Consider the following 27,028-nt stretch of genomic DNA (forward strand, 5'->3'; position numbering starts at 1 on the left):
ATTCAAAAATTCTACATTGCACGCCAATCTGAGCAGTGTGATGAAATTTCTCACTATCCCACCCAGTATGTGAATCATCCTTTTGTCCAGCGTATCCCACCCAGTAGTCACTTAGCCTTCGCAGTTATCAGATCGACTGCTGTGGTATCATAGTGCTTATGGTCAAGTAACCCTTATTTTAGTTAATAATGGCCCAGAAACACAAGAGTAGTGATGCTGGCAATTCAGATATGCCACAGAGAAGCCACAATGTATTTCCTTTAAGTGAACAGATGGAAGTTCTCAACTTAATAAAAAAAAAATCATATGCTGAGGTTGCTAAGAACTATGGTAAGAATGAATCTTCATGAAATCTTGAAAAAGAAAAAAGAAATTCATGCTAACTTTGCTGTTCCACCTCAACTGAAAAAAAATGGCCACAGTACATGGTAAGTGCTTAGCTAAGATAGAAAAGATAAATTTGTACAGTATTTTGAGAGAGAGACTATATTCATATAACTTTTATTACAGTATACTGTTTTAATTGGTCTATTTTGTATTGGTTATTGTTATTAATCTATTACTGTGCCTAATTTATAAATTAAACTTTATCATAGGTATGTATATATGTATGTATAGGAAAAAATAAAGTTACATACAGGGTTCAGTACTATCTGCAGTTTCAGGGTCTTAGAACATATCCCCTGTGGATAAGGGGGGAACTATTGTACCACCTTTGGATTTAAAACACATACATATGTCTAAGAGAACTTGGTAATATATGAAATCCATTTCCCTTATGAAATTAAAAACACATTATAGGGTTATAAGGACCAACTCCAGTCCTTCTGGCAGCCACTATTATCATTTCTGGAACTTTCTGAATTTATTCATAAAACATGTATGTACCAACAGAAAGTATATAATACTGCTTTGTGTCTGCTTTATTTTAACACAAATGGTATCACATTAACCGTAATATTCTGCAATTTACTTTTTATATTCAACCATGTTTGAGAGATTTATCCATGATAGTACATATATATCAACCTCACTCTCATAGTTCATTAATTATGCTATTGTTGGTATTTTAAGACTTTTCCCCTTTTTTCCAATTAAAAATGATGTAATAAACAGCCATGTACATATCTCTCTATATATATGTGAGTGTTTTTTAAGAAATGGAATAGTTAGTTCATAGGGCAGAAACATTTTAAATTAAATTGATAGAGCCAACTTGCCTTCAAAAGTGGCTGTACCAATTTACACTTCACAGCAATGTAAGAAGGTATCTGTTTCCCCATATTCTTGGCAAAAGTTGATCTAATGGGGAAATATTGTATATCACCATTATTGTAATTTGTATTTCCATGATTACTAGTATAACATCTTATACCAAATCAGATCATTAAAAATACCTTGTAGGCTAAAGACAAAATCAACAGAGTGAAAAAGCAATCAATGGAATGGGAGAGAATATATGCAAATCATATATCTGGTAAGAGGCTAATATCCAGAATATATAAAGAACTCGAACAACTAAAAAGAAAACTGATTAAAAACTGGGCAAAGTATATGGACAGACATTTTTCAAAAAAGATACACAAATAGACAACAAGCACATGAAAAGATGCTCTACATCACTATCATTAAAGAATTACAAATCAAAACCACAATGAGACACCATCCCACACTCATTAGGGTAGCTACTATCAAAAAAACAAAAAATAACATAAAATGGTACAGCTGCTATGGAAAGCAATATGGAGATCCAAAAAAATAAAAATAAAAATAGAACTACCATATGATCCAGGAATTCTACTTCTGGGTATAAATCTAAAACAATTGAAAGCAGGGTCTTGAAGAGATATTTGTGTACCTATGTTGATAGCACTTGTTAAAAATTCTAATCTGTGGTTTTTTCCAGGGCTTTTTTAAAAAATTGAAGTATAGTTAATTTATAATATTGTATTAGTTTCAGGTGTACAGCAAAGTGATTTGGTTATACATATATATGTATGTATCTATATGCTTTTTCCCAATTCTTTTCTATTATAATTTATTACAAGATATTGAATATAATTCCCTGAGCTATACAGTAAATCCTTGTTGTTTATCTATATTATACATAGTATTGTGCATCTGTTAGTCATATACTACCAATTTATCTCTCCCTCCTTCCCCTTTGGTAACCATAAGATTGTTTTCTATGTCTCTAAGTCTGTTTCTGTTTTGTAAATAAGTTCATCTGTACTATTTTTCAGATTCCACATGTAAGTGATATCATATAATATTTGTCTTTCTCTGTCTGATTTATTTCACTTAGTATGACAATCTCTAGGTCTATCAATGTTGCTGCAAATGGCATTATTTCATTCTTCTTTATGGCTGAGTAATATTCCATTGTATGTGTACGTGCATATTTGTGTGTGTGTGTTCCATCTTCTTTATTAATTCATCTGTTGATCGACACTTAGGTTGCTTCCATGTCTTGAATATTGTAAACAGTACTGCTATGAACATTGAGGTGCGTGTATCTTTTCAAATTAGAACTTTCATCTTTTTTGGAATATGGCCAGGAATGGGATTGCTGGATCATACGGCAACTCTATTTTTAGTTTCTTAAGGAACCTCCACACTGCTTTCCATAGTGGCTTGATAACAGCATTACTAACAATAGCCAAAAGGTGAAAGCAACCCAAGCATTTAACAACAGATAAATGGATAAATAAAATGTAGTATATGCATACAATGCAACATTATTCAGCCTTAAAAAGGAAGGAAATTTTGATGCATGCCAAAACATGGATAAACTTTGAGAACATTATGCTAACTGAAATAAACCAGTCACAAAAAGACAAATATTGCATGATTCCACTTATATGAGGTACCTACAGTAGTCAAATTCTTAGAGACAGAAAGTAGAATGTTACCAGGGGCTGGGGGAACAGGAGATAGGGAGTTATTTAATATGTAAAGAGTTTCAGTTTTACTAGACAAAGAATTCTGGAGATTGGTTGTACAACAATGTGAATGTACTAAACACTACTGAACTATAAATTTAAGAATGGTTAAGATAGTACATTTTATGTTGTATATATTTTATCACAATTAAAATTTAAAAAAATCCTTTAAGCTTTGAAAATCCTTAGATGTTAAAGAGCCAAAACAAGATGTACTGTTTTTGGTAGGTATCACTCTTCATCCATGCTTAGATTTGTATATTGTGGCATATGACACTGTTGTTTGGAGAGAGGTTTGAATTTCTTCCACAGCTGGACATACTTACTATCCTTATACCACTAACTCTAAATATAGCACTAAAATGGACATTGATATTAAAATGTCTTTGATGTAGGGGAAAGTTGGTTTTGTACCTTTACAAATCACTAACAGAAATTCTTTATGTGTATCTTGTTAAAATAAATGGAATTATAATTTTTAATTTCCAAAACAACCCCAGCTTCAATAGTAGAGAATGAGAAAGCAATTTCTTAAACTCTGGAGACTATTTCCTTTGGTCTAAAAAAGCCTAAATGCACTAACCTTTTAGGTTGAAGCATGTTCTATGAATATATTGATTTTGATTTATGAAGCTGTGTGAGACTGGAATATGACTAGTACAATGACATACTGTAAAATGGGAATGTTAAGCCATTTGTTTGACATTACTGAATATGCATTATGTGCTGAGCACTAGTAGCTATAGGATGTTGGTTCTGCCTTTAAGTAAGTGTATTTTAAGAGGGACTGTCAAACAACTCTAGGGCTAATTCTACTATAAGATGGAATGTGGATACATGTATAAAAGAAATATAAGAAAAGCAATACAACAACACAAGAAAAGGGATGACTCACATTTCATCTGGAGAATTTGAAAAGGCTTCAGGGGAGTATCTGGAATGAGGCCTATAAGGTAAATAGAACTTTGAAAGTGGAGAGAAAGGGAGCAAGGGAGAAAAGATGCTTCATGTTGTAGGAAACAATGAACAATGCTGAAATAAAATAGTGCATAACATAATATAATTATGGGAAAGAGTGGTTGTTTGGAGTAAAGAGGGCATGAAGTGAGGAGGACTAAGGTATTTTGGCTTTAGTCTGTGTACCACTATTTCCAAAAGTATGTTCCATAAAATCTAACTAAAATGCTTCACTAAGTGGTCCAATACTTTGGAAAATTCTGCATATTACAGTTCACTATTAGAATGGACGGTATAACACATATCAGCATGTTAAAATCTATGAGAAGTCCTGGGTTGGGAGACCATTCTCCATAGGTTTCTCATGTTTACACACATTTTGCAATCAGAGGCACTGACTGCCTTTGTTCTGGATGATGTTCTCAAGGATGTTTGTATAGCCTTAGAAGATAGAAATAGAGTCTCCCTCCAAAGCAAATGGCATGAATGCTTACTACCCTTTATAGAAGATTTGAGCTTCCAAAGCTTAGAATTACTTTTCCATAATGGAATCCATTGGTTTTCTTTGTAGTGTCCTATGATAAGTGGGGCTTGGAGAACTGGTACAAGTAAGTGCTGATACTTTGGATACTGTTGTTGTTTTGAGTAATAAAGTCCTTTAACTCCAATCCAGGAGTGTCATGTCTTTTGCCAGCATCTATGAAACTGTGGCAGACTCTAACTTGTTAGCTTGCAAGTAGAATAAAACCTTAAGACCCTTCATATGTCTTGATACTCTGAAGTAAACAATAAAATTTAATTTTGTTTAAATTGTTTCCCAAATGTAATTTCCCTCAAGTATTCTTTTTTTGTATATGTACATTTTTATTAAAGTATAGTCAGTTTACAATGTTGTGTCAATTTCTGGTGTGCAGCATATTGCTTCAGCCATACATGTGCATATATTCATTTTCATATTCTTTTTCACAAGTTACTATAAGATATTGAATATAGTTCCCTGTGCTATACAGTATAAACTTGTTTATCTATTGTATATGTATTAGTTACTATCTGCAACCTCAAACTCCCAATTTATACCTTCCCACCCCCTTCCTGTACCCCTAGTAACCATAAGTTTGTTTTCTAAGTCTGTGAGTCTTTCTGTTTTGTAAATAAGTTCGTTTGTCTTTTTTTTTTAGATTCCACATATAAGTGATATCATATGGTATTTTTCTTTCTCTTTCTGGCTTACTTCACTTAGAATTAGAATCTCTAGGTCCATCCATGTTGCTGCAAATAGCATTATTTTATTATCTTTTATGGCTGAGTAGTATTCCATGTTATAAATATACCACAGCTTCTTTATCCAGTCATCTGTCGATGGACATTTAGGTTGTTTCCATGTCTTGGCTATTATAAATAGTGCTGCTATGAACATTGGGGTGCTTGTATCTTTTTGAATTAAGGTTCCCTCTGGATATATGCCCAGGAGTGGGATTGCTGGATCATATGGTAAGTCTATTTTTAGTCTTTTGAGGAATCTCCATACTCTTTTCCGTAACTGGCTGCACCAGCGTAGGAGGGTTCCCGTTTCCCCACAGCCTCTCCAGCATTTATTGTTTGTTGACTTCTGAATCATGGCCACTTTGACTGGTGTGAGGTGATACCTCTTTGTAGTTTTGATTTGAATTTCCCTGATAATTAGCGATACTGAGCGGTTTTTCATGTGCCTACTGGCCATTTGTATGTCTTCATTGGAGAATTGCTTGTTTAGGTCATCTGCACATTTTTGGATTGGGCTGTTTGTTTTTACCTCAACTTTTCTTATCAATACCCTCTAGAAAAAAAACATCGAAGAACTGTTATGGCAGGCAATATGGAGGAAGTATTATATTGATGGTAAGTCAACCAGTTAAATGTAAAGGATGACGGATGCTGTAGAAGAGGAATGACAAAGAAGTGTCACTAGTGATACAGAACACAAGACTACCAGGTTTGGGTGGAAGTGGGAGAGACAGGAGTTTCATTTGGGACACAAAGAATTTTTGGATTGGAAAGTCATTCATGTAAAGGTATACAACAAAAAGGTATACCCAAATCTTTCCTTTTATGTTTTATACAATTATTGAGTAAAACATGCCCAACTATATGAGTTAGACACATTTATAAACAGACAAAATTGAATCTATGTCCTTGAATCTACTAATTGCATCTATATCCTCTTATACGCAAAGGGGAAGAACTAGTACAGAGGCCAAAGTTAAAAATACAGTGGAAAGCTATGATTTATGGGTCTCCATGTTAGGAGCTTAGAAGTCACCACTCCATCGTAACAAGTAAAAAGATGAACAAACTGAAAAATAGACAACTTTTCTAGAATTCTCTAGGAGAGAGGAGGACACAGGGCAAATGACTGCCCCCCAAATTGGTGAGACAGACAGGCAAATAAAGGGAGTCACAGCTTATCTGAGCAGAGACCCACAAGTAGAAATTGCATCAGGAACCTCCGCCAGAGTAGGAAAACCTGACCTATAACTGACCAATTACTAGACGCTCAGTGTGTACAACTCAAAGAGTTAAAAACTCCAGAAGCAGAGTCATGGTGAAGGGTTAGGGACTGAAAAATAAGATTTACCTCCAGGAGCTTGACTAGGTTTCCACAGTAAATACTAGAGAAAAATCCCCTCATGCTACCTTCAGGGTGAGGGGAAAAGAAACTACTTTTTAAACACCCCAGAGAACCCTGTTCTTAACAAAGCCTGACCTCAAAGGAATCTAATTAACCAGAGCTTAACCTGATGCAGTATTATCGGAGCCTAACTGACCTGGAAGAAGGGAAATTCTGAACTCTAGTTCACTCCACCCATCCTGTCCTCTAAGAAGGAAGAAATAAAAACTGAGAAACTTTTGTGAAGCTCACAGTCCAGAGGCATAGGCTCATTAAAAGACTGAGATCTAATTACAGGACTATAGAATATTCCCCTCTGCTCACATCTCATACCATATTACTAAAGGCCATTTTACAGCAGTTCCTTTTACCCAGTACATCATATCTGGTTATGAAGAAAAAAATATAAGGCATAGCAAAAGTAAAAAGAAAACACAATTTGAAGACACAGAGCAAGTTATCAGAACCAGAATTGGCAGGGATGTTGGAATTAACACTCAAGGAATGAAAAATACCTGATTAATATATTAATATCTCTAATGGATAAAGTAGACAGCATGCAAAAACAGATGGGTAATGTAAGCAGAGAGATGGAAATCTCAGGAAATTACCAAAAAGAAATGCCAGAGATGAAAAACACTGTAACAGAAATGAAGAATGCCTTTCATGGGCATATTAGTACACTGGACATGGCTGAAGAATCTCTGAGCTAGAGGTCTATCAATAGACTCCTTGAAAATTGAAAAGCAAAAGAACAAAGACTGAAAAAAAAAACCAGAACAGTAAATCCAAGGACTGTGGGCCAATTACAAAGGTGTAATATACACATAATGGGAATACCAGCAGAAGAAAGAGAAAGGAACAGAAGAAATATTCAAAACAGTAATGACTGATAATTTCCTCAAAGTAGTATCAGACTCCATATCACAGATTGAGGAAGCTCTAAGAACATCAAGCAGGATAAATGCCAATAAAATTATGTCCAGGCATATAATTTTTTAAACTCAAAGGTAAATCAAAGATAAAGAAAAAACTCTGAAAGAAGCCAGAGGAATATAACACCTCACCCATAGAGGAAGAGAGACAAGAATTACATCCAACTTCTCTTCAGAAATCATGCAAAGAAGAAGAGAATGGAGTAAAATATTTGAAGTGTTGAGAGAAAAAAACACCGTCAACTTAGACTATTCTGTAATATGTGAAATTATTCTTCAAGAGTGAAGAAGAAATAAAGACTTTCTCAGACTAACAAAAATCAAGGGAATTTCTTTCAAGAAATGTTAAAAGAAAATAAGACAGGTTAGAAACCTGAAACTACATAAAGTAAGGGAGGGAAAGAAGAGGGAATAAGTTAAGGTAAAATAAAATCTTTTGTTTTTCTTATTTGTAATTAATTTATCAAATAACAGTTTTTTCAAAATAATACCAGCAATGTATTCAACTGTGTGTATGTGTGTGTGCGCGCACTTATAAATAAGTGAAATGAATGACAGAAATGATACACGGGACAGAAAGTGGGGGTTAAGATTATCTTGTTATTATAAGGTATTCACACTACCCGTGAAGTGGTATAGTGTTATGTGAAAGTGGACTTTGATTAGCAAAATGTGTATTGTCAATTCTAGGGCAATCCTTAAAAAAAGCAAAAAAAAAAAAAAAAAAAGAAAAAGTATAACCAATACGCCAAGAAAGAAGAGAAAATGGAATCATATAAAATGCAGAATTAAAACCATAAAAGGCAGAAAAAGATTGGAAGACAAAAATAGGAACAAGGAATAAGTGCAACAAACAGAAAACAGTAATGAATATGGTAGATGGTCATTCAACCATAACAATAATCAACTTGGGGAACTATATTCAATATCTTGTAGTAACTTATGGTTAAAAAGAATATGAAAATTAATATATGTATGTTCCTATATGACAAGTATTGTGCTCACACCAGAAATTGATACAACATTGTAAACTGACTATACTTCAATAAAAATATATTTTAAAAAAACAGTAATCAACTTGAACATCAATAGTCTAAATGGACCAATTAAAAGACATAAATTGTTAGAGTGGTTCAAAAAACAAGACCCAAGTATACGTTGTCTTCAAGAAACCTACATGATATATAAAGACACATACAGATTAAAAGTAAATATATGGAGGAAAATATACCATGCAAACACTAATCAAAAGAAAGCAGGATTAGTTATATTAACTTCAGATAGAGCAGACTTCAAAACAATGAATGCTATCAGGAATAAAAAAGAGTATCAGGGATGATAGAGGGGTCAATTCTCCAAGAAGACGTAACAGTCCTTATTTAGCAAGTATGTGCCTCACAACACAGTGTCAAACTATGTGAGGCAAAAAATAATAGAACTGCAAGAATCAGATGAATCTACTATCATTGTTGGAGACTTCAACACCCCTCTTCAATACCCAATGGACAGATCCAGCAGGCAAAAAATCAGTAAGGATACAGTTGAACACAACAACACCATCAATCGACTGGATATAATTGACATCTATAGACTACTTCATCCAAAATGGCAAAATACACATTCATCAAGATAGACCATATTGTAGGCCATAAAACACACCATAAAAAACACACAAATTTAAAGAATAGAAATCATACAATGTCTGCCCTCAGATCACAATGGAATTATACTAGAAATCAATAACAGAAAGATGACCAGAAAATTCCAAAATACATGGGAATTAAACAGCACAATTCTAATTAACACATGGGTCAAAGAAGAAATCTCAAGAAAAAAAGTATTTTGAACTAAATGAAAATGGGAACAGAACTTATCCAAATCTGTGGGATACAGCAAAAGCAATGGTTACAGGGAAATTTGTAACACTGAATGCATATAGGAGAAAAAAAAATCTAAACTCAGTAATCTAAGTTTCTACCTTAGGAAACCAACAAAAGAACAAATTAAATCCAAAGTTAGTAGAAGAAGAGAAATAATAAAAATTAGAGCAGAGATCAATGAAACTGAAAACAAAATCTATAGAGAAAAATCAATGAAACCAAAAGAAAACCAAATATTCTTTGAAAATATCAATAAAATAAATAAGCCTCTAGCCATGCTAACTAAGAAACAAAGAGAGAAGACACAAATTACTAGTGTCAGAAATGAAAGACTGATACGACACTGTAAACTGACTATACTTCAATTCAAAAAAAAAAAAAAAGAAATGAAAGAGGGGATATCACTACAGATCCTATGGACATTAAAAGGATACTTAAAAAAAAAAACTATGAACAACTGTATGCCCCAAATTTGATAACTTAGATGAAATGGACCAATTCTTTGATAGATACAATTTGCCAAAACTCACACAAGAAGAAACAGACAATCTGAATAGGACTATATCTATTAAAGGATTTGAATCAATAAGAATAATCTTGTAAAACAGAAAGCCCTAGTCTCAGATGAATTCATTGGTGAATTCTACCTAACATATATGGAAAAAATCATACCAATCTTTATACTCTCTTCCAGAGGATAAAGCAGAGGGAACATTTCCACCTCATTCTATGAGGCCAGCATTATCCTAATACCAAAAACAAAGACATTATAAGAAAACTACAGATCAGTATCTTTCATGAACATATAGATGCAAGAATCCTAAACAGAATATTAGCAAATCAAATCAACAATGTATAAAAAGAATTATACACCATGACCAAGCAGGATTTATTCCAAGTATGTAAGGCTGGTCCAACATTCAAAAATCAATTAATGTAATCTATCACAACAGGCTAAAAAATCACATGATCCTATCAATAGATGCAGGAAAAGCATTAGACAAAATTCAAACCTATTCATGATAAAAACTCTTAGTAAACTAGGAGTAATGGGGAACTTCCTCAACTTGATAAAGGATATCTACAAAAGTTCTAGAGCTAACACCATACTTAATAGTGAGGAATGCAAAACCTTCCCATGAGATCAAGTATAAGGATGTCTCCTCTCCCCACTCCTTTTTAACACTGTATTGGAAGTTCTAGCTAATGCAATAAGACAATAAAAGGAAATAAAAGGCATATAAATCAGGTAGGAAAAAATAAAGCTGTCTTTGTTCACAGATGACATGATCCTATATGTAGAAGTTATAAAAGAACTGACCAAAATAACTCCTTGTCATTAATAAACAATGATAGCAAGGTTGTAGGACACAAGGTTGATATACAAAGTCAATTGCTTTCCTATATACCAGCGATGAACAAAAGGAATTAAAAACCAATACATTTACATTAGCATCCCCCTAAATAAAGTGCTTAGGTATAGATCTACCAAAATACATACAAAATTTACATGAGGAAAACAACAAAACCCTAATGAAAGAAATCAAAGAAGAACTAAAGAAATGGAAAGATATTCCATGTTACAGAAAGAAGACTCAATATTGTCCAGATGTCAGTTCTTCCCAACTTCATCTATAATTCAATGCAATCCCAACCGAAATCCCAGCAAGTAAATTTTGTGGATATTGAGTAACTGATTCTAAAGTTTACATGGACAGGTGAAAGACCAGAATAGCCACTACAATACTGAAAAAGAAAGTTGGAGGACTGACACTACTCAACTTCAAGATACAGTAATCAAAATAGTGTGGTATTCAATGGAACAGAATGAAGAGCTGAAAAATAGACTCACATACAGTCACCTGATCTTTGACAAAAGAGAAAAGGCAACTGAATGGAGGAAAATTTTTTCAATAAAATGGTATTAAAACAACTGGACATCTACGAGCAAAAAACAGACCAAAAAAAAAAACCCACCTAAGCTAGACACAGACCTTACATCATTCACAAAAATTAACTCAAAATGGATCACAGATCTAAGTAAAAGACAAAAATATAAAACTCCTAGAAGATAACATAGAAGAGAACCTAGGTCACCTTGGGTATAGTGATGACTTTTTAGATACAACACCAAAGACACAATCCATGACAGAAATAATTGATAAGTTGTATTTCATTAAATTTAAAACTTTTGCTCTGCAAAAGACAAAATCAAGAGAGTGTGACAGGGAAAAATTTTTCAAAAGACGTATCTGATAAATGACTGTTACCTAAAACATACAAAGAACTCTTAAAACTCAAGAAGGAGAACAAACAACACAATTTTTAAAAATGGGCCCAAGACCTAAACAGACGTTTCAGCAAAGAAGATATACAGATGGCAAATAAGAATTTGAAAAAACACTCCACATCACATGTCATCAAGGGAATACAAATTAAAACAAGATACCACTACACAACTACTAGAATGGTCAAAATGTAGAACAGTGACAACATCAAGTACTGATGAGGATGTGGAGCAATGGGAACTCTCATTCACAGCTGCTGGGAATGCAAAATGGTACAGTCACTTTGGAAGATAGTCTGGCAGTTTCTTACAAGACTTAATATACTCTTACCACATGATCCAGCAATTGTGCTCCTTGTTATTTACCCAAATGAGTTAAAACTTATGTCTACACAAAAATCTGCATTTAGATTCTTATAGGAGTTTTATTCATAATTGCCAAAACTTGGAAGCAACCAAGATGTCCTTCAGTATGTGAATGGATAAACAAATCCTAGTATATCAAGACAATGGGATATTATTCAGAACTAAAAAGAAATGAGCTATTAAGCCATGAAGGAACTTTAAATTCATATTACTAAGTGAAAGAAGTCAATCTGAAAAGTCTACATACTGTATGATTCCAAGTATATGACATTCTGGAAAAGGCAAAACTGTGGAGACAGTAAAAAGATCAGTGGTTACCAAGGGTTAGTGTGGAGGGAGGAATTAGTAGAGTACAAAGAATTTTAGGGCAGTGAGAATACTCTTATGATACCATATTGGTAGATATATGTCATTATACATTGGTCCAAACCAGTAGAATGTACGAGACCAAGAGTGAATGGTAATGTAAACTATGCACGTTGGGTGATTATGATGTGTCAATGTAGATTCATCAACTGTAACAGATATAGAACATGTTTCTGGTGGAACATGTTTGTAATGGGGGAGGCTATCCATGTGTGGGTACATGGGGCATATAGGAAATTTCTGTAGCTACCTCTCAATTTTGCTGTGAATTTTAAACTCCTCAAAAAATAGTCTTAATTAGAAAACATATACATGAGAGAGGTCATGACTGACAGAGCTGTTGGGTATGGATACAGGGCACAGGAAAAGGGTTAAGCTTTGAACAAGGAGCTTTTCCACTAAGACAAGAAGCAAGAGGGTAAAGACAGGTATGGAGCTCTACCAAGAACTTCAATATTACATAATGGTGGGATTTTTGCTATGATTTCAAAAGTTACTTGATAAACTGTACACTTAAAGGTAGGTAAAATGGTAATTTTTGGTAATTTTTATTATATATATTTTATTACAATTAAAAAAATGAAAGTTACTTGATTTCTACCCAATTTCTACATTCTAATATGTTAGCACTGACCACTACATTTCATGTTTAGCTTAAGTTTAGCTTATACTTCACTAACTACTTTAGGTCTTACATAAGACAAGTCCTATTTAACTTCCTGTAGCAATTGAAAAAAAGGTATTCCACATTATCCATAGTTCACCTATTCCTACTTAATAGAATACATCAAATATCTTACCATCTGAAATACATCAGAGCCTTCATCAAAATCCACCATAGCAAAAAATATCCTGTTGGTAAATGCACTGGAGTATCGCCAGGAGTTTGCCAGGATCTGGAATTCTTCATCAGCTTGCCTGGATGCAATCGGATTTGTGAAGATAACATATAAAACATTTAAAAAAGCAATCTAGTGCAAATCAGCATTAGAACAAACCCTGGAAAACACTGCCACTATTTTGACATGAGAAGCCTTATACCAAGTGTTAGGGATTTCAACAGGAAGTAGTGATTACCTGACTCTGCTTCATACTTTGTGCCTGTTTCCTTATCTCAAAGCTCCTTCAATAGTCACTGGAAAAATCTAGCTAATTGTTTCTACAGTAATTTTTAATGCTCTAAATTACTTCTAAGAGCTCAAAGACAAGGTTGAAGTACTTTACCAGAGAATTCAGACTATAATATTAATCCATTAAAAAAATCTACGTGACAAAATGCTACTTAGTAAAAATACAGTTAGGGTAAAAGAATAATCTAAGGAATTGAGATTGAGATTAACTGAAATCTCACGCCACACTTGACTTTTCCCTCTTTTCCTACATGCTTTCAGTTTCCAGTATCTGACAATTCTCCATTTGCGATTATCTTTTAACTCTATCCCTCCCCACTTACTTTCTTTGCTATCATCTAAAGTCAGATCTTTAATATCTAATATTTAATAGAATATTAAAATACTAACTCTACTTTCTTCTCCTCCAATCCTTCTTACATTGCAATATACATCAGTCTTCCTAAATTACTACTTTCCTGATACTCTTCCTCTTTTCAGAAACCATTGTTGTTTTTCTATTACCTTCAGAACACTCTTTCACTGGTTATTCAAGGTTCTTTATCATCTATTTTCAAATAATGCATCTAGCTTTTAACAAAGCCTTACTACTACTCAATCTCAAACAGAATCCGTTAATTCCAGCACTTTGTTTTACTCCTATCTCTGTACCCTTACACACGTCATTGCTTCTAACTGGAATATCCTACTGCTATCTAAATGTGATCCATCTGTCTAGCCCCAGTACAAGTCATATCTTCTCTATTAGGCCAACCCTAACCACCTCTGTTATATGTCCTTCCTGAAATTTTGTAGCATTTATCATGTACACAATTCATTTGGTACTTAATCATAAATTGCCTTATATTGCCAGGTAGCTTTGTCATTTTCATGTGTGGAACTCATTTCCCTAGCCAGATGATAAGGGTTGCACATTTTTCTTGTATTTCTCGTTCTGACAGCACCAAATATATAGTATTATACACATCACTGTTGCTTAATTATTTGAATGAGTTTAGGAAAATGTAAGCTAATTTAAAATTTGGTCTTGCAGAAAATAAGATACTAATTAAAACTTTAGTTATTAAGAATTCCATTAATTTGCATTTAATACAGAACTATGGGATTTGTGTTTATTCCCAGACATTTCTGTATATTCATGATTGCTAGTAAGTAAACTGACTGAATTATGGGTAATTCTAGAGTTTATAAGTTTATTCATAGTTAATACCTATCTTTTTTCCTTCTTCTACTTTTAATTTATATTCAGCATACCCTCCCCTCCCCCTCAAAAAAAGCACTCTGGGACCAAATACCTTGACTATCTCCTACCTCTGGGGAGAAAATCCTTTAGGAAAAGTTAGCAAGGCTTGGGGTAGCATAATGCATTATTCTGAAAGAAGGCTGCCTATTCCTACACATGGGCTCAGGCTATCAGAATTTGGAAAGACTCCAAGATTTTACTAACTTAGTTTTTCACAAGGTAGCTTTGTCATTTCATTTAAAGTGAATCCCCAGATTACACATACAAATCTAAAAATATAAGTAAAAAACACCAAAAGGCAAAAGCCATTTTATTTTTTTACTATCAACTGTTTTTAATTATCCATGGTGCTTTTGTTTAAAGAAATATTTTTTCCTAAGATCATCCAGAAATAGTAAAATAAAATCAATAAGCCATTGTTTGATGAACGTTTAAGTGAGATTAGCCTCCATTTTAAGGTTTATAATTACTACAAAACAATCTAGAAGAAAGAAAACATCTCTAAATCATGCATATTTGTTTTCTAGAAAAGTTCTCTTGTAATTAATTCTAAATTTGGATGTAGCCACCATCATTACATTAACAAATATCTCTAGCTTTCGGTAAACCAGTTAAAATTTTAGAACCGGTTTCTTCCAAAAATGAGAGAATATTTGCTTCATGTATCTCCTGGGGTTGTTGTGATAAAACAAGAGCATGAAGTTGAAAGCACACACAAATAATAAAACACTACATCAATGCTATTGACATACATTTATATAAGTTGATATCACTTTATAAGATGATTGTTAAAGTTATTCCTTCAGTGGTTACCATGATACTTTATCCTTGCTCTTTGTCTTTCCTCTACTAATACAATCAAGAAAAGACTATGGGGGGGGGGTGAGCATATAGCTCAATGGTAGAGCGTGTGCTTAACATGCACAAAGTCCTGGGCTCAATCCCCAGTACCTCTATTAAAATAAATAAGTAAATAAATAAACCTAATTACCTCCCTCCAAAACAGAAAAACAAAGCAAACAACAACAACAAAAAAAGAAGACTATAAAAGAGCAGTACTATTTATGTGTTACTAGAGACATTCTAAGTATGGTATACACATTAATTGCTTAGGTACCCACTGAACTAATTTGGTTCTTCTGGGATTGAGAAATAGTTAAAACCTTACGAGTTTTTTAATTTTTAAAGTGTAGTTGAAAGTTCATACTTGCACACGACACATTGTCTATGAAGTTGGAGAGCAGTGAACATGACAATAACGGAGTAGTTTCTCGGTGGGGCTTTAACAAGGCGACGGAACTTGTCTCCATTCATTCTTATTACAGGTCTTTTATTGGTCCATTCCATCAGTTGACTAACCTTTTCAGATAACACCATCTAAAAAAAGACAAAGGGAGCATGCCATTAAGACTCTCAACTTGGAATTTAAAGTTTCTTTTAACTAGACAACTTACTTAAAACCAAGACTAATAAGCAGAGGTACATAAAAAATGTGAGTGACCTAAAAATAAAATTTGGTAGTTGGGCCTGATGATAATTATTCTTAAAATTACATTATTTCATGATGAGATTCAAACATATACTACATTTTATGTGAATTACTTATTATTTCCTAATAAATAAAATTAGATAAAATCATTTCATTTGCCACAGATTCAAAAAAAGTGGGAAGAGCCACTCTACCTGATTTGAAGGTTTCCTGCATAGCTACGGTAAGCAAGGCAGGGTGATACTGATAAAGGAATAAATACATATATCAATGTAACAGAAAACAAGAACCCAGAAATAGACTTACACAAATATAGCCAACTTATTTTTCACAAAGATGCAAAATCAACTCAGTAGATAAACGACAGCCTTTCAACAAATGGTGGTGGAACAACTGGACATCCACAGCCAAAAATATGAATCTCGAACTAAATTCACACCTTATACAAAATTACCTCAAAAATGGATCACAAACAAATGTAAAAATGAAAACTATTTTTTAAAAAATAGGCGGTATAGCTCAGTGGTAGAGCACATGCTTAGTATGCACAAGGTCCTGGGTTCAATCCCTAGTACCTCCATTAGGGGAAAAAAAATAGGAGAAAATGCTTCAGATCAAGGAGTAGGCAATGAGGTCTTAGATCTGACATCAAAAGCATGATCCACAAAAAGGAAAAAAATGATAAACTGGATCTCATCAAAATTTAACACTTTTACTCTGTAAAAGACCCTGTTAAGAGGATGTAAAGACAAGCTACAGAGTGGGAGAAAATATTTTCAAACCACACATCTGAAAAGGATTAGAAGCTAGAATACAGTTTTTTAAACCATCAAGATTATTGCCCGCATTCTCCACCAAACAAAACAAAACACAACACTATCAAAACTCAACAATAAAAAAACCCCACAAACAATTCAATTTGGAGACGGGCAAAAGAGATGAAGAGACATTTCACTGAAGATGATCTACAGATGACAAACACATAAAAAGGTGTTCAACATCATCAGCCATTACAGAAATGCAAATTAAGTGAACAATGAGCTATCACTACACATCTGTTCCTAAAGTAAAATATAGTGACAATACCAAACGCTGGTTAGGATGTAGAGAAACTGGATCTCTCATACACTGCAGGTGGAAATGTACCATGGTACAGTCACTCTGGAAAACAGTCTGGCAGTTTCTTAAAAAGTTAAGCAACTAGCTATACACTAACCATACAATCCAGCAATTGCATTCCCAAACATTTATCTCAGAGAAATGAAAATTTATGTCTATATAAAGAAATAGCTACATTTTGTTTGCTTTTTTTTTAAGAGCCAGTCAATCCTGAGGCAATGGAAGAGAAACATGGTTAGCCAATGAGAATTTCAGTTGGAAATAAATGCAATCATATTCATTTATCCTTCCTCTCACCTCCACCCTTATGCTCAAACTTTGCAAGAGTGGTAAGAATATGGGAAAGGATAGAAAAGAAGTTCAGAAAAGGAAGAGGGTACAGCTCAAGTGGTAGAGTGCATGCTTAGCATGCACAAGGTCCTGGGTTCAATCCCCAGTACCTTCTCTAAAAATAAATACATAATCCTAATTACCACACCCCCAAAAAAGAAGTTCAGAAGACAAGACTCTCAATGTAGAGTAAATGCTAATTTATGGTTCTGTCCTTCCTTACAGGGATATGTTTATAAACGGCTGGGATATCATGGAGTGGTTCATTATTCAGGAGCATTTGACCAGGTACACTTCCCATTACTTAGACTGAAGTTTGGCTAGGGCACTGGCATTCAAACTTTAAAAATAGTTCCTTCCCATTAAACTCAATCATCAGAGAACAGATGTTAGGTTGTGCCTTTTCACTTAGGAAGTGGATCAGGAACCTACTAGAAAAATAGCACTCTTTGAAAGATAGGTGTCAGTAATGCAAATGAGTTGCCTCAGACTTAAGCTAGGAAAAATAATCCAGAGAACCAATAAGAGCTTCTGTGGCTTTAGTCATCTCAACAAAATTCTCAAAGAATGCGTGTGTAGTGGATTTAGTGGGTTGCAACTGAGTGACTCTAAGTGGTTTTCCTAGGTGGTCAAGGACCAAGGACACAAGCATATTAATCCCACCCCCACCAGCTAGATGTTTCCCAATACTTTTTACCTGTATTCTAGCACTTATCATTCTAAGACATTTTGATATGTTTCCTTCTCTAGATTATTAGGTACTAGAGAGCAGACATAACTAGTACTTCACCATATAGTAAGAATTCAGTTAGTGTATACTGAATTTCTATTTAATAGAAAACAGCTGGGAATGGATTTACTCGTAATGTTAACATATGAGGAAGAAAAGATGATTGCACATATGAACACTTAATAGAATTGGGATTTTCTTAATTTCAGGAAGGCAATGATAAGATGGATTCTAAAAATACATGATTTACCTTTAAAGCATGCCTGAATTCAGCCAATACTGAAAAAAAAATTTCCTGGTATACCTCTATGAAGAATAAAGAAAGATGGCATAAAAATTAGTTTTGTAGCAGATACAAAATAATTCTGGCAAGATTCACAAAATTAATATGCCACACATGGAAAAATGAATATAGTCTCTAATAAGTCCATAGAGAAATACGTATAGTCTCAAAAGACTGGTTTAACAAATAATTAACAAGACGTGTGCAACAATGAATGATACTAAGGAAACAGGTTATTGGTAAAGGCAGTGGAAGAGAGTGAACTAGAAAATAGATAGGATAAGAAGCAAGCGCATGGAGCCTCCTTCATCTTTAACAGAATTAGTTACCAACAACTGTCAAGAGTAGGGAATATTTGATTTAAAATAAGGCTGCATAGATTAAACTCAATTTTCCAAAAAATAAATTCTTATCATTTGATACAGCCTTAATGAGCCTCACAGCTCAGAGAATAATTTGGTTCATATTTTAAAAATATGCATTCCACATTTTAAAGCAGTCATTAATTTTGTTATATTTTCAAATTAAATTTGATAGTTACCAGCAAATTCAAACATAATCTGGCTATTTTATTCAACATAGCTACAGATTCTATTTGGGGCTATTTTAGAAAAAAAATGTAAAGCAGTAAGAGGTATAGTTTCATATAGCGTATCTCTATTCAATCATATAGATATATGACCATTCCCATAAAACAAATATGTTTTGAATTAGCTATACACATGTGGAGTCTTCTTAAACAAAAAGTCTTGAATAGACTTTTAAAATGAGGTCTATGTAAAAAACTTACAATTTTCCTCTTCCTATTTATTAACAAACTGGAAAGACCAGATTTCTGGCTATTCAATCCCCAAATAACTTGCCAAGTAGAAGAAATTAGTTCAAAGGAATTACAAGTTCTCTTTAAAGCTCTTATAAAATGGGATTACCACCTCAAAAGACTGCTTAATACAGAGGCATTAGATTACTTTCTGAGTTCATTTTCTTTAAAATGAACTAAAGACATATCACAATGAAAGAGGAACTAGTTTTAAATTCTTACAATAAAAGTACATGAACATAGTCTGGGACATGATAATTAGAAGTTACAATCCTTATTCACAATGATCTAATCTTTTAACATTTTAATATATCTTAAAGTAAGCCTATCTTGAATTGATTTTATGGAGAAAGTAATAGCTACGGAGGAGGGGGGAGATTAGCTCAGTGGTGGAGAGTGTGCTTAGCATATAAGAAGTCCTGGGTTCAATCCCCACTACCTCCATTAAAAATATAAGTAAATAAACCTAATCACCTCCCCCAGAAAAACAAAGGAAAAAAATTATGATTTTTTTAAAAAACAGCTACTATTTGTAATGTCCAATATATATGCATCAGGCAGCAACTTCTCTCCTTATAGAGAGTATTTAATTCAATCCTCAAAACAACACTATGAGGTTAAATATTCCATTTTTAGTTCATTTAAATGTTGAATAAACAGGATCAGCGAGGTTAAGCAACTTGGCCAAAGTGCCACAGTTAGTAAGAAACAGAGCTAGGATTCAAACAGCTCATTCTAAACCAGTTTCTCAACAGCAGTATTACTGATGTCCTCGGCCAGATAATTCTTTGTTGTGGGGAGCTGTCTTGCACATTGCACGATGTTGAGCAGCATCACTGACCTCCACCCACTAGATGCCAGTAGCATCACTACCCCCAGCTGCAACAACCAAAAATGTCTCCAGACATTGCCAGATAACCCTTGGGAAGTAAAATTACCCACTCCCTTGTTGAGAACCACTGTTTTAAACTGAAAAGGATTTTCATAGTACTATTTAAGCTTTTATAATCTTATTATGTATTCAAAAATATCTTTATTCATTCCTGACCAGAACACAATATAAAAGAAAGATCTGATGATAAAGTAAATAAAACCTTCACAAGTCCTTAGCATAAGGGATAATAAACTTCCTAGGCTTGTGTTTCTCAAAATGAAGCTAGTATAAAGGAGCCTGTAAAAAGTACAGACTTCTAGGTTTCATCCTCCAATAAATTTGATTCAGGTCTAGAGTAGGTTCCAAGATTATGGAATTTTAACATGTACCCTAAGTGATTCTTTATACACTGAAGTTTTCTCTACATTTTAATTCTTACGGGCAAGGACTACATGTTATATAAATTTCTATGCATAACACAGGGAAATGAAATAAACATTAAGCAATTCGAATTATGAATAGCAGGAAAAAATACACCATTATTAAAAATAATTTCTTTTTTTTTGCTGCCCACTCAGGCTCCAGTCCAACCCTGAGCCACTGCTCCTCCCTCACACTCTCCTCCCAATTCCAGGGCAGGGCAGAGAACCTGGGGTCTGAAAGTTGTTCTCTTTTCCTAAGAACTTCACAGTGGAGCCAGGAATTCAAAACACACATTTGTGAAACAATAGATAACAACAGCAAGACAGCCTGTAAGCAAAGAATGTGTGTAAAGACTGAAAAGAAAGCGGAAGAGAAAGTGTAAAGGAATTCAGCATAAACCTGGGCAATTTTCTAGGAGTCCTGGTGCAGTTGAGCTTTCCTCTGACTGAAGGTGCCCCAGAGCAATGCAATCTCCCCAGTGGCTAGAGTTTTAACTTCCAGTAGAGTTAAGCCAATTAACTACCAAAGAACAAGTGTGTATGTTTTTAACAGGCGGTATGCAAAAGAAGGCCACAAGTGGGCTTAACACCCAGCTGGACAGTGCACCTCCCTATGGTCTGGTGAGGGAAACAGTTCGGTGTTCTTTCTACAGGTAAGGATTCAATGATATAGCTTGTAACTCAAACCTAGCCATGCCACCCCACCCACCTTTCTTTTGTTACTCCACAATCATTCCCCTAAAAAGGATTTTCACTTTAGAAAGTGACCTTGGTGAGCTGAAGTTTACAGTTTCAAAAGCCCCCTAAGGTTTCATTTTGAAAAGTCATTGTAGACTCTAGATTGACCTGAAATGGTTGAAGAATGTTATATATTCTAGATAACTCAAATATAACACGTTAATAGTTCCTAGACACTTCTTTTGCTAGTCCTCTTGTCTTTTAATATTAAACGATTTTTTAAAGGAATTTCTCTTTTCTTCACATTTGAGTTACAAGTTCTCTTGATCAGAGTAAATCTCTAGTACCGAAGAAACTTCTTCCTTAGGGTGCTTCTCATCCGTTGTCAAGAGCTGATAGTTTGGGGACTGAAAACTATGGCTCAGAAATAAAAATTTTGTTTTTCTATAGCCTCTCCACTAAGTCCCACTATTCACACTTCAGATATTCCTTTATCTTCCAAACTCACAACCTTCAAAAGTAAAGGATTAAAATGTCACCTGTGCCCTTCAGGTCCTTTTATTTACTATTCAATAATTTAAAGTTATTAGTAAGGGAGGGATATAGTTCAGTGGTAGAGTGTGTGCTTAGCATGCGAGAGGTCTTGGGTTCAATCCCCAGTAACTCCTTTAAATAAATAAACAAACCTAATGACCCCCCACTAAAAAAAATGTAAATAAATAAACCTAATTACCTCCCCCCAAAAAAGAATTAAAGAAAAGTTAAAAAAATAATAATAATAACAAAGTTATTAGTAAGAAACACATTTTCCAAGGACTATAGTACATAAAGGTAAGAGGTTTATCAAGTGAACTCAGCAACTCAAAAAAGCAATTGGTTTGGAAACAGCTCCTACTGGAAATACTTTTTCCACTAACAGTTTTAAAAACATTTAAGAAAATACATCCGTCCAGCTTTTTAAATTTGTATTGGATATATTTACTCAAAACAAAATACAAGCTTACTATGACAAAACATTAAATTTATAAGCAAAGTCGTTCACAATCAATTGATTTCTCCCCTTCTTAGAGTACATTACTTTCAATCATTCAAATAAAACAAAAAGAGGAGCAATAATATTCACAATTAAAATATAATACTCACCACAAAGTTACGTAAGCCTCAATTCTCTCTCTTCTCTTGAAACCTTTAAAGCAGTACGGTCACAAAATAATCCCACTAACAGGAAGTCAATTAATCTCTTTAATTCTGTTAGCAATAATCAAGTATGATGAAAATTTTAGGACTACAAGGGATTAAGAGGACCAAGAAAGGGCAGTGAGACAACAGTTTAATTTTATTCTACCTGCTTGCATAGTATTTATTTCAATTAAATCTAGCAAAGTAGATTAAGCCTTAACAACTACAAATTCTCCTACTATCACTGAATATCACTCATCAAAGACAGCATATGGGAATCCACTATCATTTAAAGCTAAACTCTGATCCTGCTATTAAGATTTCTTTTGAATTTCAGAATAAAGCTAAGCATCACCAGTCTGAATTCCTCTAAAATGCACCTCCCTCCCCCTCCAAACTCATATCATTATATCTTTGTTCTACACCATCAGGGTTTATTGATAAAAATTCTTGATACTTTCAGCTTTCCTAATAATCCACTAGCCTATAAATGCTAGTTAAAAAATTCCAAGTTAAGCAATACATTTCCAACTCTATCCTTAAATTAAGACTGAGACTGAACAGATCTGGAAACATAATTGGCAGATAATGACAGAAGGAGAAAGACAGTGAACAGAGACAAGAGTATTTGTAATCCTTAAATGCCATCTGCTCCATTCTTGGTTCACCTACTTCCTGGACAGTGCTAAGATATACCACTGTCCCCTCTCCTTGATGTTTTGTTTTGGGGGGGGTGTCTCAATTTGTTTGCTTTGCAATGCTACCAAGCCTTTGGTTCTTGGTAATAAGGCATTTTCTAAAGAATTGCAGGGGGCTTTGTGCATGTGACACTTTCATGTGTCAGTTCTCCAAGCAACGTCAGAGAATACAGTTTTTCCAATAATAGCCTGCGTCAAAATATGCAGGTAATTTCATTTTCTGAATAACCTTCATAAAAACAATACAAAAAGATCAGTTGAAAAAAGTTTTATACTGCAGAGGAACATAATCTTATTTTATTCTCTAAAGTTCATCTAATATCTGCTATATGTCAAATACTGCATTAGGCAAAGTACAACCCTCATCTCCTTTAATTTTCACACAAAAAGAAATATATTTTTAAAAATATTTTTAAACCGTCTCTAAGTAGTATCACAGTAATCTTTTTTTTAAAAACAGCCTGAAACATTCTTAGTTAGAGGGGAAAGGGGTAAAAACTAAAACAACTTTACCAACCCATATTTATTCCTTGTTTACTGATGAGAAAATCCAATTTTAGATTGTGAAACCAAAATAAATGTGCAAGTGAAAGAAGATTCCTAACTCTATATCCACACAATTAATTAATTAATTAATTAGATGTTTACTGACAGACACTGCTGGGTGTGATGGAAAGAAAATTCATTTTAAAGTGTCTGCATTCATAACCAATATTTTATAATAACTATAAATGGAGTATAGTCTTTAAAAATTGTGAACACCTGAAAATTTTTTAAAATTTAAAAAACTTAAAAAACATTGTACATCTGAAAGTTATACAATACTGTAAAGCAACCATACCTCAATAAAAAAAAAGTATCTGTATTCAAGATGCTCACAGTCTAATGGGAAAGACTGGTATCTAAACAATGACAATACAATGCGCTGAACTCATCTCAGTTCACCTGGGGGGACCAGGAAAAGCTTAGTTGAGGAAGAAGGCAATGTTTGAGCTAAGACTTGAATAGTAGAAACCCTCAGGTCATTGAGGGAGTGAGGTGACAGAGAAGAAGGGAGATACCCCAGCAAGTATAAACACTTAAAAGAGAGTATAGAAAGATCAAGGCAGGCAGATAATTCAGTATGACTAGTACAGGGAGGAGCTTGAAGTGAGATAAGCCTGGAAGAAGCAGACCAGGGACAGGCTACAGAAGCCCTTTTATACTTTGCAAAACAGGTTTTTAAACCTTTTGGTTTTCAGTTATTCAGGTTAAGCATCTCTGGCAACACTGTTAAGGGTGAGTTCAAGGACAACCAGTTAGGCAGTTATAGCAATAGTGATAAGTGTCTTGAAAGGTGGGCATGATAGGAAGGGAGTTAGAATAAAATTCACATAACATAAAATCCACCATGTTAACAATTTTAAAATACATAATTCATTGCTGATTCCTTTTAAAAGTAATCTATCCCCTGCTAGGCCTTTCTGCTTCTAGTTTAGTGAGAGGTTAAATGAATAAATAATGTAATGGTATATATGTCCCTGTGCTATACAGTATAATCTTGTTTATTTATCCTACATATGCCTGTCAGTATCTACAAATTTTGAACTCCCAGTCTGTCCCTTCCCACCCTCCTCCCCCTTGGCAACCAGATCTTGTTGTAGCTCACAGGAAAAAAAGAATGTGACAATGAATATATGTGTGTTCATGTATAACTTAAAAATTATGCTCTACACAATTTCCAAATTGACACAACATTGTAAAGTGACTATAACTTAATAAAAAATGTTAAAAAAATAATGTAATGGTAGATACACTAGTTTTAAAAAATCTTCACTTTTTTTTTAATTAAAAAAGAGTAGGTGGTTGTTGTAGAAATTTAGACAATACCAGCACATAAGGTAAAAAGTTAAAGTGTTCCTCTAATGAACAATCCCAGCTACCCAGAGATATCCACTATTAACGGACTGTTGTATATATCCTTACGAAGGTTTCTCTCTCTATATAGACAGTTACGTGTAGTTTTTTTAAAACATAAAAGGCCTTTAGAATATAAAACTATGTATTGCTCTACATCTTGTTTTCCATATAAAAATGGCTTCGACCCCGCTTAAAAAGGCACATCGATTTCTAGTCCCAGTGTATTGTATATTTTAATTTTACTTTTTGCCAATCTAGTAAGTAACTTGTTTTAATTTGCTAGCTTATTTTTTTTCTTATGGAATAGTACAAATATTCAGAAAAAGAGAGGGTAGGTTTTTTAAAATTCAGCTCAAGTTGACAAGCATCTGAGATGTTTAAATGGTATTTTTAAAGTCCATGTACAGGTATTGTGTACTAGAGGCAGCACAGAATGTACAGGAAATAGTGTAAGACTGCCTGACCTAGTATTTTAGTCCTTGTTCTGCAACAGTTAACTGTGTAAGCTTAGGACATGATTTTCCACATTTATAAAATTAGAGAGCATAAATAATTGCTAGTAATCTATAAAGCTCTTAAGAGCATACGGCTCTAAGTCACAAATGTTTCAAAACAAGGTTAAAATTCCTCAGCTTGGATTGCTTAATGGTGAGTAAAGAATATTCTATCTCCTACGCTTAGCAAAGCCAGTAAATTCCACAAGGGGGTATCTAAGTTTTGTTCATTTATGTATACCAAGCTCCTAGAACAGTGTCTGGAACGCTTGATATTTGGTAAATGATTGAATATGGTTTAAGAGCTTCACTCCGGTAAATTGCTTTGAATCAATTATTTGGACAATGAAATAAATTTGGCACAGTTTCGTTCTTCAGTTTAATCCTCACATTAAAACGAAGTGAAAATGCTACAAAATATATAGCTTTTATACGTCTAAAAGGGAGTTACATTCACTGACAATAGAGAGACTCAGTTATTTCTACCCCTAGCCCTAAAGTCGAAACTTCCCTCCACCACCTGACAAGGCCCATACTCAAAGAAGTGTCAAAACTCGTAGCTGTGTATAGCCTACAAGGATTCTGTAGGATAATCCTTTTGTATTATCCTACAAAAGCCAGGCTGTCACCTACCTAACCTCACTCTCAGACTCTACAATCCTAGAAGACAAAATGTTACAATTTCTTCTCTCGCGAACCCCTCAACTCCAAAAACGGCGGAACTGGAGCAACTAAAGACACAGAATCGGCGGGGAAAAAGGATAAGGAATGACAAAACAGACCCTCTCAAGCCCCACTCCTTGTGAAAAGCCCGTGTTGTTGGAAACAGCGTTCTCACCTCCTTCTTTCTCTGGGCAGAGGCTGAAGGAACCCCGTAAACGAGCAGCAGTGCCACCGCCATGGTCGCAGAGACACACCAAAGCCACCAACGCGCTGCCATGTTCGCTTCTCTCCCTCCTAGAAAGGAAACTTTCCTGGGGCTGGGTCTGAAGGTTGGGCGTGAGAACAGGCAAACCAGCCCCTTGACCCTCCTCATTGGTCCAGCTCAGCCCTGCCTGCAGTCCCCTCACATTACGTCACGACGCTGTACAGCTAGACGCCCGCTAAAAAACGGCTCACTTCTAATTGGTCTCCGTTAGCCAATAGAAAAAGGATAATCTGGAGGTCTTTCATTGGTCCGCTAAGGATGATGGACCGCCCCTTTTATTATACGTAAAGCTGGCGCGTTTAGCGGCTCTTCAGACGCGCCTGCGCAGTTGT

General features: G+C 34.3%; 1 protein-coding gene across 3 annotated transcripts in view; it reads right to left on the minus strand.

The window, feature by feature from the left end:
- The window catches only part of MAGT1 (magnesium transporter 1), a 42,013-nt gene extending 15,185 nt beyond the window's left edge, over window positions 1–26,828 (minus strand). The window contains exons 1-3 of one of the 3 annotated variants that reach the window (XM_006194128.3): window positions 26,607–26,828; window positions 15,961–16,130; window positions 13,181–13,298 (exon numbers count right to left, since the gene is read on the minus strand). In XM_006194128.3, coding sequence (XP_006194190.1) covers window positions 13,181–13,298; window positions 15,961–16,130; window positions 26,607–26,804 — 486 coding nt within the window. In that variant the 5' untranslated portion in view covers window positions 26,805–26,828. The remainder of the gene's footprint in view (window positions 1–13,180; window positions 13,299–15,960; window positions 16,131–26,606) is intronic. The other 2 variants (XM_032474538.1, XM_032474539.1) reach the window with 2 other exon arrangements.
- Window positions 26,829–27,028: the final 200 nt, after the last annotated feature.

The sequence above is a fragment of the Camelus ferus genome, chromosome X, assembly GCF_009834535.1.
Source record: "Camelus ferus isolate YT-003-E chromosome X, BCGSAC_Cfer_1.0, whole genome shotgun sequence".
Taxonomy (NCBI): Eukaryota; Metazoa; Chordata; class Mammalia; order Artiodactyla; family Camelidae; genus Camelus; species Camelus ferus.